Source organism: Colobus angolensis, unplaced genomic scaffold, assembly GCF_000951035.1.
Source record: "Colobus angolensis palliatus isolate OR3802 unplaced genomic scaffold, Cang.pa_1.0 Scaffold108, whole genome shotgun sequence".
Classification (NCBI taxonomy): domain Eukaryota; kingdom Metazoa; phylum Chordata; class Mammalia; order Primates; family Cercopithecidae; genus Colobus; species Colobus angolensis.
Window position 1 is genome coordinate 6,099,507 of NW_012111808.1, and position 14,693 is coordinate 6,114,199.

Here is a 14,693-nt window from a genome sequence, read left to right on the forward strand (position 1 = left end):
ACCCAGGAGGCGGAGCTTACTCCAGCCTGGGCGACAGAGCGAGACTCCGTCTCAATAAAAAATAAATAAAAATAAAAATAAAATAAAAAATAAAAATTATTAAAAGACCCAGGAGTGGTGGCTCCAGCACTTTGGGAGGCAGAGGCAGGATTATTGCTCGAGCCGAGGAATTCGAAACCAGCCTGGGCAGCATAGCAAGACACCATCTCTATTAAAAAAAAAAAAACTATCAAAAAATAAATGCACATAAAAAAACAACCATACAAAAGGGGTTATAGTGAAAAGTAGATCATCCAGCCATGAGCTCTACTCTCTTACCCTCTCTGAGGCAACCATGGCTGTGAGTTTCTTAGATACCTTTTCAAAGTTTACTCTCCATGTATAAGAACACACACAAATGATCTTGGTAATAGCAAACACTGTTCTGTATCTTCCTTTTTTTGTATGAATATACACATAGACATACTACCTTGTTAATGCAAATAGTGTAAAATATACAGTTGTTTATGTTAATTTCTTCATTTTTCAGTATGTCTTGAAGACCTATGCCTTTACCTCAGGCTCAGTTTTTTGTACTGAATTAACAGTATTTCATTTGATATGCATGCCCTACTGTATTTAAACTAGTAATTAAGGATATTTTAAATATTTTTCCATTGCTAACCTTGTCACATTGATTGTTCTGTCTAGTGTCATTTTCGAGACATTAGCCTCTCTTGCTTTCAATTCAGAGTACTACCAACACCGTTTGTATACATGTATGTTCTATGATTTAAGATGTTTTGGCTCCCTAATGGAATGAGTGCATATTTCTTTCACTCAGGAGGCAGCAAAATGTAGCCTACTGGGGCTTCATTTGGGGTCACTTTGTATTTCACCATCTTTGAAGAAGGAGTAAGGAAATTTTTCTGGCCTTGCTATTCCCCATTCCTAAATTAAAGGCAAAAAACCGTTAAGGATCAAGGCTCAATTTCTCTCACATCCTGTTTCTAGGTTTCTCATTCTCCTCATTTAATACTCATGGGAGCTAAGTGGGAGAAGGGAATAAAGAGGGATTCCCCATGGTGAAAGAGGAGGAAAGGATACTTGCATTCATTATGTGAAAGTTTGTCACCACCCACCCAGTCACTTGTGATTTATTCTGCACAGCACCACCATGGTCCAGATGTATAGCAGGTGTAGCATGTGGAAGAAAGCTGTTGACTTGAATTCTTTCTGTTGCTTTCAGTTGCCTAGACCTGGAGCAGTGTTCTCTTAAGGTACTGGAGCCTGAAGGAAGCCCCAGCCTGTGTCTGCTGAAGTTAATGGGTGAAAAAGGTTGCACAGTCACAGAATTGAGTGATTTCCTGCAGGCTATGGAGCACACTGAAGTTCTTCAGCTTCTCAGCCCCCCAGGTAGGTTTGGTTCTTAGGAGTTCATGGAGCCAAACTTAGAAGAAAATATCTCTTTTTGACCAGGTGAATGGTGTTAAGTATTTTTGGAAAATGTAAATGTGTAGTGCCTTGTTTGCTTTCCCAAGCTGAGACTAAAGAACACATAAAAAGCAAATGCAGCGCATGAATATTGGTTGGGTTGTGGTTGAAGAAACCAGCTACATGAGACATTTTTGAGATAGTTGGAAAAATCTGAATGTAACTACATATTTGACATATTAAGTAATTATCATATGATAATGATGCTATAGGAGAATGTCCTTTTTTTAAAAAAAGGAGATGCGTTTTAAAGTATTTAGGGAGAAGATTCCTATAATGTGCATTGGAATAGTGCAGCCAAAAAAATGAACATATATTTAATCCTATATATCTGTATAGATGAGGTAAAGCAAGTATGACAAATGTTTAAGTTTTTTTTTGCTGCAGTGAGGTTTTTGAATGTTGAAATGGTATACATCAAAACCACATATAACTCAACCTTAAAACCTTATGAGTTTTTCCTGAATTACCAATATTGGGTGAGGCTTTGCACTTCCCACATCAAGTGAGGCTTAGGAAACAGTCCCTCTTCTCCATTCAGCTCCTCTCTTCTCAGCTGCAGATAGAGTTGGTCTGCAGCAGTGGTGGGAGGCAGGAGGGACATGCCATCGAAGTTGCCTGGTTGTGGCAGCACTGCAGGCCTCCTTCCTTACCCGGGGGTCCAGTGGCCATTATTTGTCCCACCGGAAGCAGAGAGGCTGGTTGAGCCTGGAAGGGCAGTGGACAAAGGACCTGATGCACTCTATTTTACGTGGTTTTGATATTACCATTTCATTATATAACCAGCTTGGTTGTGATGTATTTTTAAGTTAACATGAGGAACTTAAAACTAAAATTGAGATGTTATTTTTTATTGTTAGTTGTGGGATAGGGAATTAGGAACACATGGTATAGTGCTATACTGTCAGTTACATGTACCAGAAACCCCAACTCAAATAGACCTAATAAAGAGAATACATTTCTCCTTCTAATTGAAAAGCGTAGAGCTGGTCAGGCTTCAAGAGAATCAAGGAACAATCGTGTTCTCAAGGAGCTGGTTGGTTTTTGTCTTTGTTCTTCCTTTCTTGGCATTGGCTTCCTTCCATGACTGACTTTCCACATAACCCAATATGTTTGCTGGCTGTTTCTGGGCTCTTCATTCTTGTCCCAGCAAAACCCAGAGAGTTCATCTGGTTAACTAGCTTCGGTCACGTGCCTAACTCTAAACCTGTCACTGTGCCGAGGAGATGGAATGTGCTGACTCTCCTGGCTTGAAGCTGGGAGTGGAGTTGGGTTGAGTCAGCTTTCCTGGAACCACATGGATCACCAAACAAAACTGGAACTATTAGAAGGAAAAAGGAAGCAGCAGACACTGGGGAGGTAACTAGTTTTCTATTTGTAGTTTACTGCAAATGGAAAGGGCCCTGGATTATAAATAAGGAGACTTCGACTCCCAGTCATCCCTGCTTTACAAGGCCTGCTGTAGGTGTTGAAATAGGCCTCTGATAAATGCCCTATGAATGTGATACACACTGTATTGGATGCTTGCCTTCTGTTTCCCAGAGCCTCTTCGTACCAACAGGGCTGGGGTGGGAATAAGTAGCTGCTAATGCCACCCTCCCAAATGCAACCGTTGACTGGCACCAAATAGTTTCTTTTTTAAACCTGGCCATTGCTGATAGAAACAGTAGACTTCCTAAAGTGGTATTTATTAATTATTATATTGCTGGTACCTGAAGCAGCACCCAGGAGTTGTGACATTTGAAATCTACTAGTCTAGGTTTCATGCTGGTAAAGTCCGAGTTCTGATACTTAGTAAAGTCTCATACTTAGTAAAGTCTGCTTTTACTTACTTTAGTAAGTTCTCATACTTTATGGAATACTAGGGCCTCTGAAAGCTTAGGAAACCTTTCTGGGAAGTAAATATAACATGTATTTCATTCTCTTTTTCAATAATTATGCTTAATTACCCTAACCATTGTTTGCCAAGGCTATAAAATGAACATAAGTATTCTCCACCTCGCGGAGTTGTAGGAGCTACGTGAGATGATGCTGTGTTGAATTTCATCTATACAATGACAGGGGCCTCGTATCTCTTTTGATTTGTGTTGTGATCACTGGCCTGAGATCTAGGGTTTCTGAATTTTTTTAAGGTTCCCATATGTGAAACCAGGCTTGACTGAAATTGAGTCGTATATTTATTTAGGTATAACAATTTGCCTGAATTTTTAAAATAACACTATATTTTTATTTTTGACAGGCCAGTGACTAATAAAGTGCCACCCTAATAAATATTAGTAATCTTCCTTTGAAAAAATCCATTTTTGCTCATTGTGCTTTTTTCCAGATAGGATTAGCATTTTTCTATCAATGTTCCCCAGTGCAGATTATCCTGATATTTGGCTTACAGGCTTTCTCAAGATTATCTTATAGGGCTTTTTTGCATTTGAGGAGAGAATAGGAAAAGAAAAGCAGTTTCTTTTTCTCTTTTTGTTTTTTATTTTCTCTTCAGTCCATTTGTGAGCTGTAGGGAAATATTATTTGTTTTGTTTTTTAAGTTTTTTGTGAGAAATGTCTTGCTCTGTCTCCCAGGCTGGAATGCAGTGATATGATCTCGGCTCACTGCAGCCTCTACCTCCCGAGGCTCAAGCAATCCTCCCGCCTCAGCCTCCTGAGTAGCTGGGACTACAAGCACACACCATCCAGCTAATTTTTTTTATTTTTGGTAGATATGGAGTTTCGCCATGTTGCCCAGGCTGGTCTTGAACTCCTGGGCTCAAGCAATCCACTTGCCCTGGCCTCCCAAAGTGCTGGGGTTACAGGCAGGAGCCACCGCCCTGTTTCTCTGTTACCACTTGTGCACTTTTTCTGTGAGGTTTTCTGTCATGTTAGCCATATAATATCCTTAGGAATTGGTTGTTGCTTGAATGTTAGTTATTGATTTAACAGCAAGTATTTTGGGATCTAATAAAGCTCAGTAATTTTAGGAAGAAGTAATTAATTTGTTAGTTTACTATCTGCATCTAGTATGAATAATCTAAGCTTTACTCTTTTTTTTTTTTTTTTTTTTTGAGATGGAGTTTCACTCTTGTTGCCCAGGCTGGAGTGCAGTGGCATGATCTTGGCTCACCGCAACCTCCGCCTCCTGGGTTCAAGCAGTTCTCCTGCCTCAGCCTCCCGAGTAGCTGGGATTACAGGCATATGCCACCACGCCCGGCTAATTTTGTATTCTCAGTAGAGATGGGGTTTCTCCATGTTGATACAGGCTGGTCTCGAACTTCCAACCTCAGGTGATCCACCCACCTCGGCCTCCCAAAGTGCTGGGATTACAGGCGTGAGCCACTGCACCCAGCCGACTTATTCTATTTATACATAGTAGAATAAAGAAATATAAGAATTATAGAGAAGAATTTTAATATTTTAATAAAGATATTGAGAATAAAAGCTACTGTAATTATATTAAGCTCTGATAGAATCAACTTAATTGGTGGTTTGCCTCATGCATTCAGTAAGGTTTGCTGTATTGCAGTGCCTTTGCTGTGCTAGGCATTATGCTAGGCACTGTGAGTTCAGAGATGAATAAAGCAATAGTTTCCACCTGCTGATAGGTCATAGTTTAGTAGGGGAGACAAACATGTAAAAGATCATATCCAAGACAGTTGTAAAAAATATATATATAGTAAGTTTATCTGATCTCCAGTTTTCCCTCTTTGCTATATTCTTGAGTCTTAGTGAAAATACAAAATAGAAATATTCTAATGTTTTCTCCTTTTTGCATTAATACTATTTCATAGAAGGACATTACTTCTTATTCCGCAGGAAGTCTGATGATTTTTCTCTGTCCTTACAGAGAGAAGCCTGGTTTGGGTTGTCCTGTGAACTGGCCTTTGAGGTCTAAATGCAGGGAGAAGGGGAAACTAGATTTCTTTTGATTAAATGAGAAACTATAGTCTTATGTTGCCATAGTCTGTTCCAAGTGATGGTTCCAACTACAGTCAGAGGTAGCTCTGAGAGGTAACTATCATGTGGAGTTTCTCTGTCTTTTGAGAAACTGACCAAGTTTCTTTTCTGGATTTGTTTTGGTGCCCAGAAATAGCTAGGGCAGTATCCATGCATCTCTAAGTAGAACAGTTTCTGTGATGAGGAGCCAGCTTCAGCAGCCACTCAGCATGAAGTCTGAGTGTAAACTCCCTCTGGAATTGTAATTTTATCTATTTTCTGAAGGAGCCTCAGAGGATCAAGGTTTACTCTCTGTTGCTTTCTCTCTGGTCAAGCATTTCCACTGCACATGGGTTGGCCAACTTGCCCCTCAGTCTGCTCTTACTTGAATTATGTGATAGAGAAATCGCTTCTAGTTTTTATGTGTGGATGGTGTTCATCCCATTTTCCAGTGCTAGTAAATTGTTTCCCTACTTTTATTCCTTTGCTCATCTCAGTGGGAATTGGAGACGGGGGTTAAATGAATGTGTTGAAATGGTTTTGAACCAAAGGTCTGTAATGATTTTTTTTTTAGATCTTATTTAAGTTTCAAAGACTGATTCCAAAGCAACCAATATTGACATCTGTGTTATTGGCAAATGCAGATAGACTCAGATGTGTAGTTCAAGGTGCTTTTGTTTCTTTTTGTTGTTGTTGTTGTTGTTGTTTGCTTGCTTTTTGAGTCTCACTTTGTCACCCAGGCTGGAGTACAATGGTGTGATCTTGGCTCACTGCAATCTCGTCTCCCAGGTTCAAGTGATTCTTCTGCCTCAACCTCCTGAGTAGCTGAGATTACAAATGCGCGCCACCACACCTGGCTAATTTTTGTACTTTTAGTAGCGATGAGGTTTCGCCTTGTTGGCCAGGCTGGTCTCAAACTCCTGACCTCAGGTAATCCGTCCACCTCAGCCTCCCAAAGTGCTGGGATTGCAGGCATGAGCCACCACACCCAGCCTATTTGTTTCTTTTGTTTTAAGTGAAAACATTGTGAGTGTAGAATTATAGGCCTCATCAGTCCTAGTTACATACACCACGAAATGGTTGCCTGGAGAAGTGATGCCCTTAACCTGGAATGGGCAGACCAGAGGCTGAACAACGGGAGCTGTTCAGAGAGAACATTCTTGATGTGGGTCTCATTAAGATGAATCCCAAGTTGCTTTTCAGCTCAAGTGTTGCGATATTGCTGTTTTATATCACTCTTCATATGAAAGGTGCCTCACTGAGGGTACCTATGAGATGTCTGTGGCAGGGTCATGTGCCATCTTTTCAGTAGCATCTTTTCCATTTGCCCCTACTCTTTTTATTTCGTATCATTTTTTCTTAGATCCGTTGTAACACATGCATTGTTATGGTTTGGCTATTAATTTTTATTTTTTATTTCTAAAATAAGTGCAAAGATTGTTTAATATTATTCTTTAGTTTCTAAAATACCTTTACTTCACATTTTATCTTGACAGTTCTGTGAAGCGACGGAACAGTACTATTGTGAACATTTAAATTTTAACCAACAAACATTTATATGGAAAATGAGATTTCCAAAAGTTATCATTTGGCCAAAGTCACAGTTATTAACAAAGATGGGATTAAAAACCAGGTCTGCTGACCCTGACCTGAACTCCATGCCATTTCCATTATGCTAGGAAATTTCTGAATTAAGAAACTTAGTTTTGTATTATTACCTCAGTTGCCTCTTTGACCCATGGACTTCAATTTTTTTCTTCTTGCCAACTTCAAAAGTGCTCAGAGACTGGATCTTGTTTGTAAGGGACTTTTCTTATTTCATGAACATCAGGAAATTGGCAATTATTCCTCAAAGAAAAATATCAAGAAGTGAAGAGAGAAAAAGATGGTATGGATGGGCATGAATATAAGGAAGAAGTAGAGGGAGAGAAAGGGCTGGTGAACAAGGCCTGAAGGAATATCTTTCTGGGTGTGGAGTGTTGAGGGGAGTCTCAGGCAATGTAACAGGATAAGGCATGTGATGTGGGAGACTAGATACTACAGACTATAGACTACAATCTACAGACTGTAGACTACAATCTACAGACTGTAGACTACAATCTATACAAATTTCAGTTGACATGTAAGAGAAACATGTGGACATACTTTGTATAATGCCGTGGGAGGGACACACATGGACCTACTTTGGTTATATAGTGGGGGAAATTGTTAGTGGAAGAGGAATATTTATCTGGGCACCCTGTGGGGCATGTAGATACTCTTCTGTGATAGCATAGAAGATTGCAGAGTAACTTTGAGGATGAGTTTTAGATGGAAGTTGATGAAAATCATTTTTTTTTGTTTCATGGCCTCTGGAAGTAGATGAACTTCAGTATACGGAACAGATCTGTTTCTGGAGAAAGTATTTATTGATAAACTGCATCAACATTTAAATGTGTTGTGAGAGACAATAACTTCAAGGGAAGCTATGATGTGTCCTTTTGTCAAAAATTATCCTACTTTGTCTTTCTTATTCCAGCAGGCTTTTAAATTTTTGTTTTATTGCTTAGTAGCATGTACTTGTTTATCAGCATATGTGTGTGTAGTTGAAAGCACGATCCTTGGTTCCATCGTACCTAGTCACATTCTCCCAGGGTTACAGGAAATCAAGTAACTTCTCTGACTTCTTTGTAGATGTTATCTGAAAAATATGCTTGTTTGCCAGGAAGCTGTGTGTTCACCGTTTAAAATAGAACTTTCATTTGTGTGCCTTCATACAGCCTACGTAGCACTATACCATATTCTTTTTTTACCTTTGTTCAGCACCTTCTCACTAGTGGGTGCTGCATTGGGGTGGCTAAGGGTTGACCATGGGTCCCTGTCGCACAAGGCTTTGTGGGAGGAAGGAAATTTGTGTGGTTAAAACATGGGAGGTATTGCAACTAATTTTCTTGACTATTCACCAGGGGTGGTTTCCAAATCACATTTTGCCTTTCAATTCTCAGTCTTTGAAGCAATAAATTGTGTATATATTTTATACACACACACACTTGCTTATTAATAAAGTTGTTGGTGCAGGACAGGCTTATAAACTGTGAATTTAGATGTACATTAAAAGCCACTTTGTCTTGGCCCGGCATGGTGGCTCACACCTGTAATCCCAACACTTTGGGAGGCTGAGGTAGGTGGATGCCTTGAGGCCAGGAGTTCTGGGCAACATATGAGGCCAACCTGGACAATGTAGTGAGACCCTATTTCTACAAAAAAATAAAAATAGTACTAATTTTAAAAATCACTTAGTCTTGGCCGGGCACGGTGGCTCAAGCCTGTAGTTTCAGCACTTTGGGAGGCCGAGACGGGTGGATCACGAGGTCAGGAGATCGAGACCATCCTGACCTACGCGGGGAAACCCCCGTCTCTACTAAAAAAAAAAAAAAAAAAAAAAAAAAAATTAGCCGGGCGTGGTGGCGGGCACCTGTAGTCCCAGCTACTCGGGAGGCTGAGGCAGGAGAATGGCGTAAACCCGGGAGGCGGAGCTTGCAGTGAGCCGAGATCGCGCCACTGCACTCCAACCTGGGCGACAGAGCGAGAGTCCATCTCAAAAAAAAAAAAAAATCACTTAGTCTTGTGTCCCACACAAAGGAAGGATAACTTTTAGAAGCTGGCCATGTGGTCCCTTTCCAGTAGTCACCTACTTCTTTGTAAAATACTCAAGAGGAAAAACCCTTTCCATCATTCTTGTCTCTTATCTCCTTGTATAGTGGCAGAGAATATTTGCCATGGTATATATTCATGAGCAGTGTCCTGGTGTGGGATTGCTCTTTGTGTGATATACTTTCTCAATAAGATAGGCTCACTGTGGCAGAAAGCGGATTACCATGGGAGATATATTGAGAATCACCAAGAGGCCAGGCATGGTGGTTCACTTCAATAATTCCAGTGCTTTGGGAGGCTGAAATGGGGTGGATTGCTTGAGCCTAGGAGTTCAAGACGAGCCTGGGCAACATGGCCAAACCCTGCCTCTACAAAAAATGCAAAAAGTAGCCAGGCATGGTGATACACACCCTTAGACCCAGCTACTGGGGGGCTGAGGTGGGAGGATAGCTTGAGCCCAGGAGGTTGAGGCTGCAGTGAACCCTGATCATGCCACTGCACTCCAGCCTGGGTGACAGAGCAAGACCCTATCTCAAAAAAACAAAAAAAAAGAATCAGAATCACTGAGAAAGCAAAGCATAAGGGTTTAAAACCTTTAAAAGGCAGGAAAACCTAGGTTTGCGTCCTGGCTCTGCCATTTTACAATGTAAAAAAAAAAAAAAAAAGTCTCAGTTTAATTTAGCCCAGGTAATCTGGGTGACCTTCTGCAAATTATGTACCTTATTTTCATTGTAACATAGTTGTAAGTAGTATCTACCTTGTGTGGTTATTTCAAAGGTTAGTGATAAAAATGCCTGGTACATGTAAAGCAGTAACTTGTTGCTGTAGTAATTTCTAGTATTATTATGTATATTCAACAAACACATGTTGAATACCCACTAACACCCACTGCACTGCCATATGCTGGGCACAATTCTAGGTGCTGAATGAACTGGTGACTAAGACCATCAAGGTCCTTGCTCTCATGGAGCTTCTATTTTAGTACCTAAGACGAACAGTAAGAAACAGGGATTTTAGAAAGTGAAGGACACTGAACTGAGTGAATGTAATAGATAACTGTGGGGGTGGGAAGGTACCTAATTTAGAGACATTTCCCAGAGAAGCTGGTGATAATTTAGTAAGAAACCTGGATGATGAGGAAAGGGCCTGCCATGAAACAGTAGAATAGTGGAAGCCAGTGGGGTGGCGGTTGTGGGGGATGGCAGAGCGGAGCTTGTCGGGGGGAACCCAGCAGAGGACTGGTAAGTGGAAGGCAGAAAAGAGCTTGGCTTGTGGAAGAAAGGAGGCCCAGTATGGCTGGAGCTTGGTGAGCCTGGAGGAGGGCGGGAGGGGCCAAAGGAGGGAGCAATTCGTGGAGGACTTTGTAGCCCTGGTAAGGAATTTGGATTTTTTATTCTAAGTACAGGCACACTTTGTTTATTATGCTTCACTTTGTTGCACTTTGCAGATACTTCGTTTTTTACAAGTCGACAGCTTGTGGCAACCCTGTATCTAGCAACTGTCAGTGCCATTTTTCCAACAGCATGTGCTGACTTCATATCTCTGTGTCACACTTTGGTAATTCTTACAATATTTCGAACTTTTTCATTTATATCTGTCATGGTGATCTGTGATCGGTGATCTTTGATGTTACTACTGTGATTGTTGGTGCGTGGAAAGATGGCGGCATCCAGGTGTCAGTCTTAAGAAGACCAGATCAGTATGGTGTTGGCATTGGGGACTGCTAGGCAGGCACTGGCTAGCTCCAGGCAGCTCAACCTTGGGGGCTTCAGGGCCCCGAGACGTGGAGTGGGGCCCCTGTAAGTGGGACATGCGCTCCATGTGGAAGCCAGAGCCTTCTCCCCTGGATGGAGTGTACGAGATCCCTGGACTGGAGCCCATCCGTCCGTGGGAAAGATGTACTTCATTCCCGGGCTGCCACCACTGATCTTCCTGCCCTGGGACCCTGGCTAGAAACACCCAAAGTTCTACTCACCCCCTGTTCACGATCCTGGGACCCCAACTTGAAGCCCTCAAAGTTCTGCTCAAGCTCCATTCACAAGCAGCCACTATACAAAGACGAGGCATGCTATGTCTTTCACCAGTGTTACCGCCTTCTCAGGGGTGTCAAGCAGGCCCTCTGGCTTACCAAGGCCAAGTTAGTAGAACACCTTCCTGAGAAAGTACTTAGCCTTGTTGATGATACAGGGAACCACATAGAGAACCAAGATGAGTGTCTTCTGAATTTGATCTCTCATGCCTGTCTCTGGCACTGTACTGAGGCCATCCTCAGGAGAGAGGCCTGCTGTCAGGTCATTGTAGACAGTCTGATACAGTTGTATAAGTCTCAGATTCTCAGGCATCCTTCTCTGGCCAGGCAAATTTGTGCCCAAAACTCCACGTTATCCACCACCTGGAACTGAGTCTCTTCTTCAGGGTCATGGTTCTAGTGGAGCCCGCTGAGTGCCAAGGATCCTCTGTCCCCCTCATCTCCTCCAGAGAAGAGGTTGAAGCTACTAAAAATTATGTTCTTGAGACCTTCTATCCCCAACCCCCCACTACTGATCTTCAGGAATGCAATGTTTATGATGTGAAAGATGGCACAGGATTCTGGGAGGGCTGTCCTTACCCCTATCTCCATATCCTGCACTTCCTGGAGAAAGCCAGTTTACAACCACATAGCCTTCAACCAGATCAGCTCTGGGCCAAGATGATCCTGTTTGCTTTTGGCATTGCCCTGGCTCAAGCCCAGCTCCTCTATGGGAATGACACCAAGATCTTGGAGCAGTCCGTGGTTGTGCAGAGTATATGCACAGACAGACGTGCATTCCATTTCCTGGTGTTACAGTTGAACACCACAGACCTGGCCTCTAACAAGTGTGGCAAGAGTTTGGTCTGGATGGAATCATACCAGCTACTCTCAGCATTTTTGGTGTCTCCCAGTGATCAAAAAGAAGGTGGGGCCGGGCCCAGTGGCTCCCGCCTGTAATGCCAGCACTTCAGGAGGCCGAGGCAGGTGGATCACAAGGTCAGGAGATTGAAACCAGCCTGGCTAACAGTAAAATCCCATCTCTAGTAAAAAAAAAAAAAAAAAAAAAAAAAGCCAGGTGTGGTGGCGGGTGCCTGTAGTCCCAGCTACTCAGGAGACTGAGGCAGGAGAATTGCTTGAACCTGGGAGGCAGAGGTTGCCGTGAGCCAAGATCGCGCTGCTGCACTCCAGTCTGGGTGACAGAGCGAGACTCCGTCTCAAAAAAAAAAAAAAAGGTGGTTGTGGAATGTGTTGGACTGACTGGTTTCCAGTAGGAGACATCCAGGAAGTTTTTAGCTTTGTATTTACATGGTGGTGTGTGAGCCAAGGACCACTCTGAGGCCTGAAACCCTCCTTTGCCTTCTCCCACTGAAGAGGGTCTGGAGTCCCCCTGGAGCCTCAGTGCTCATCTAACCTGGTGGTCTCACTGACAATAAAGAGCCCTTGCATTGCAAAGGAAAAAAAAAAAACTGTAATTGTTTTGGGGTGCCACAAATTATGCCCCTATAAGGAGGTGAGCTTAATTGATAAATGTCACGTGTATTCCGACTGCTCCGCCAACTGGCCATTCCCCTCTCTCGCGTGCTCTCTCTTTCTTCCTCTCCCTCTCCCTCCCTGTCCCTCTTCCTCTCCCACCTCCCCCCTCCCTCTTTGGGCCTCCCTATTCCCTGAGACACAATGATATTGAAGTTAGGCTGATTAATAACCCTACAGTGATCTCTAAGTGTTCAGGTGAAAGGAAGAGTCACATGTCTCTCACTTTACATCAAAAGCTAGAATTGATTAGACTTAATGAGGAAAGCATATCAAAAGCTGAGATAGGCTGAAAGCTAGGCCTCTTGTGCCAGTTAACCAAGTTGCGAATGCAAAAGAAAAGTTCTTGAAGGTAACTAAAAATGCTACTTCAGTGAACACACGAATGATAAGAAGGCAAAACATCCTTATTGCTGAGATGGAGAAAGTTGTAGTAGTCTGGATAGATCAAACCAGCCACAGCATGCCCCTAAACCAAAGCCTAATCCAGAGTGAGGCCCTAACTCTCCTCATTTCTGTGAAGGCTGAGAGAGATGAGGAAGCTGCGGAAGAAAAGTTGGTTCATGAGGTTTAAGGAAATAAGCTGTCTCCGTAACATAAAAGTGCAAAGTGAAGCAGCAGGTAGTGGTGGAGAAGCTGCAGCAAGTCATCCAGAAGACCTAGCTAATGCCAGGCACGGTGGCTCACAATTGATCATGGTATCTGTAGTACCAGCACTCTGGGAGGCCAAGTCAGGAGGATTGCTTGAGCTTAGGAGTTCAATACCAGCCTGGGCAACATGGTGAAACCCCGTCTTTGCAAAAATACAAAAAATTAGCCAGGCACGGTGGTACCTCCCTGTGGTCCCAGCCACTCAGGAGACTGAGGTGGGAGAATTGCTTACACCTAGAAGGCAGAGGTTGCAGTGAGCGAGATGATGCCACTGCACTCCAGCCTAGGTGACAGAGTGAGACCTTGTCTCAAAGCAAAAAAGCAAAAAAAGATCCAACTCATTAAAGAAAATGGCTATAATAAACAGATTTTTCAGCATAGATGAAACAGCCTTCTGTTGGAAGAAGATGCCATCTAGAACTTTGATAGCTAGAGAGAAGTCAGTGCCTGGCTGACTCTCTTGTTAGGGGCTAATGCAGCTGACAACTTTAAAGTTGAAGCCAGTGCTCATTTACTATTCTGAAAATCCTAGGGCCCTTAAGAATGATGCTAAAAACTGCAAAGTTTTTGTCCTGAATAACCGGATGGATGGTGGTAGACTGTAAGACTGGTTTGCCATCTTTGAGATGGGGAAACTGTGGGGACTGGCAGAGGAGTAGATTTTGTGTCAGAAGGGATTTGGGTATATGGAATTTGTAGTGGCTATAGGACATTCAAATTTAAAGGTAGGGTAGCCAAAACTCCTATATTTTTTAGGTTTATTACTTATTCTCCTTTGTCATTGTTGCAACTTTTTTTCCTGTCACATCAAAACTTGGGAAATTAGAATCTTTGTATTTCAAAGTTGTGATGTAAAACTCTCCTGGCAGATGAATGGTAAATATGGGGACATTCAAATACAGTGTTATAATTTTGCTGGCTTCAGCAAGAGTGCTTCTCCCATTTTCCACCTTTCCTACCAACGTGTATCACAGATTTCAGAAAGATTTTGAACTTCTATCCTGTACTAACTTGGCCTCTACATAAAGGATTAGTGAATCAATGTCCTCCCTTGGCAAGAGTTTAAAATTCTGAGAGGCTCCACTGTATTTACTAAAGATTTCCCAGGGTTTCTCGAGACCCTCTAATGTGCTAGGTATACAATAAATATTTACTCATTTTTAATTTGGTTTTATTTAGTATCTTTGTGCTATGACTTTCGTGAACATTTTTTTTTCCTAGAAAGTTTAGCACCTTTGATGTATTAAGATTACTGTTATTTACACTGTTTCCTTTTTACTGGTAGTCTTGTTTTGTTTCTTTGCATTGGTGGGTAGTAGAAGAAAAAGACACTGTTATGAGGTCACATTCAGTATAGACAAGGAAAGAAAATAAAAGTAGGTACAGGAAATTAAGTTTTATAAGTTTTAATTATCTTTTTCTTTCCTTTCTAAAAGCCAGCTAACCCAGTTTTATTTATTAAAACTTTTGCAAATGT

At 42.0% G+C, this 14,693-nt stretch overlaps 1 protein-coding gene and 1 pseudogene across 1 annotated transcript in view; both read left to right on the forward strand.

The window, feature by feature from the left end:
- MALT1 (MALT1 paracaspase) overlaps window positions 1-14,693 on the forward strand; it is an 86,488-nt gene that overhangs the window by 10,595 nt on the left and 61,200 nt on the right. The window contains exon 2 of the mRNA XM_011949579.1: window positions 1,229-1,395. Coding sequence (XP_011804969.1) covers window positions 1,229-1,395 — 167 coding nt within the window. The remainder of the gene's footprint in view (window positions 1-1,228; window positions 1,396-14,693) is intronic.
- On the forward strand, window positions 10,726-12,354 carry LOC105517088 (annotated as a pseudogene).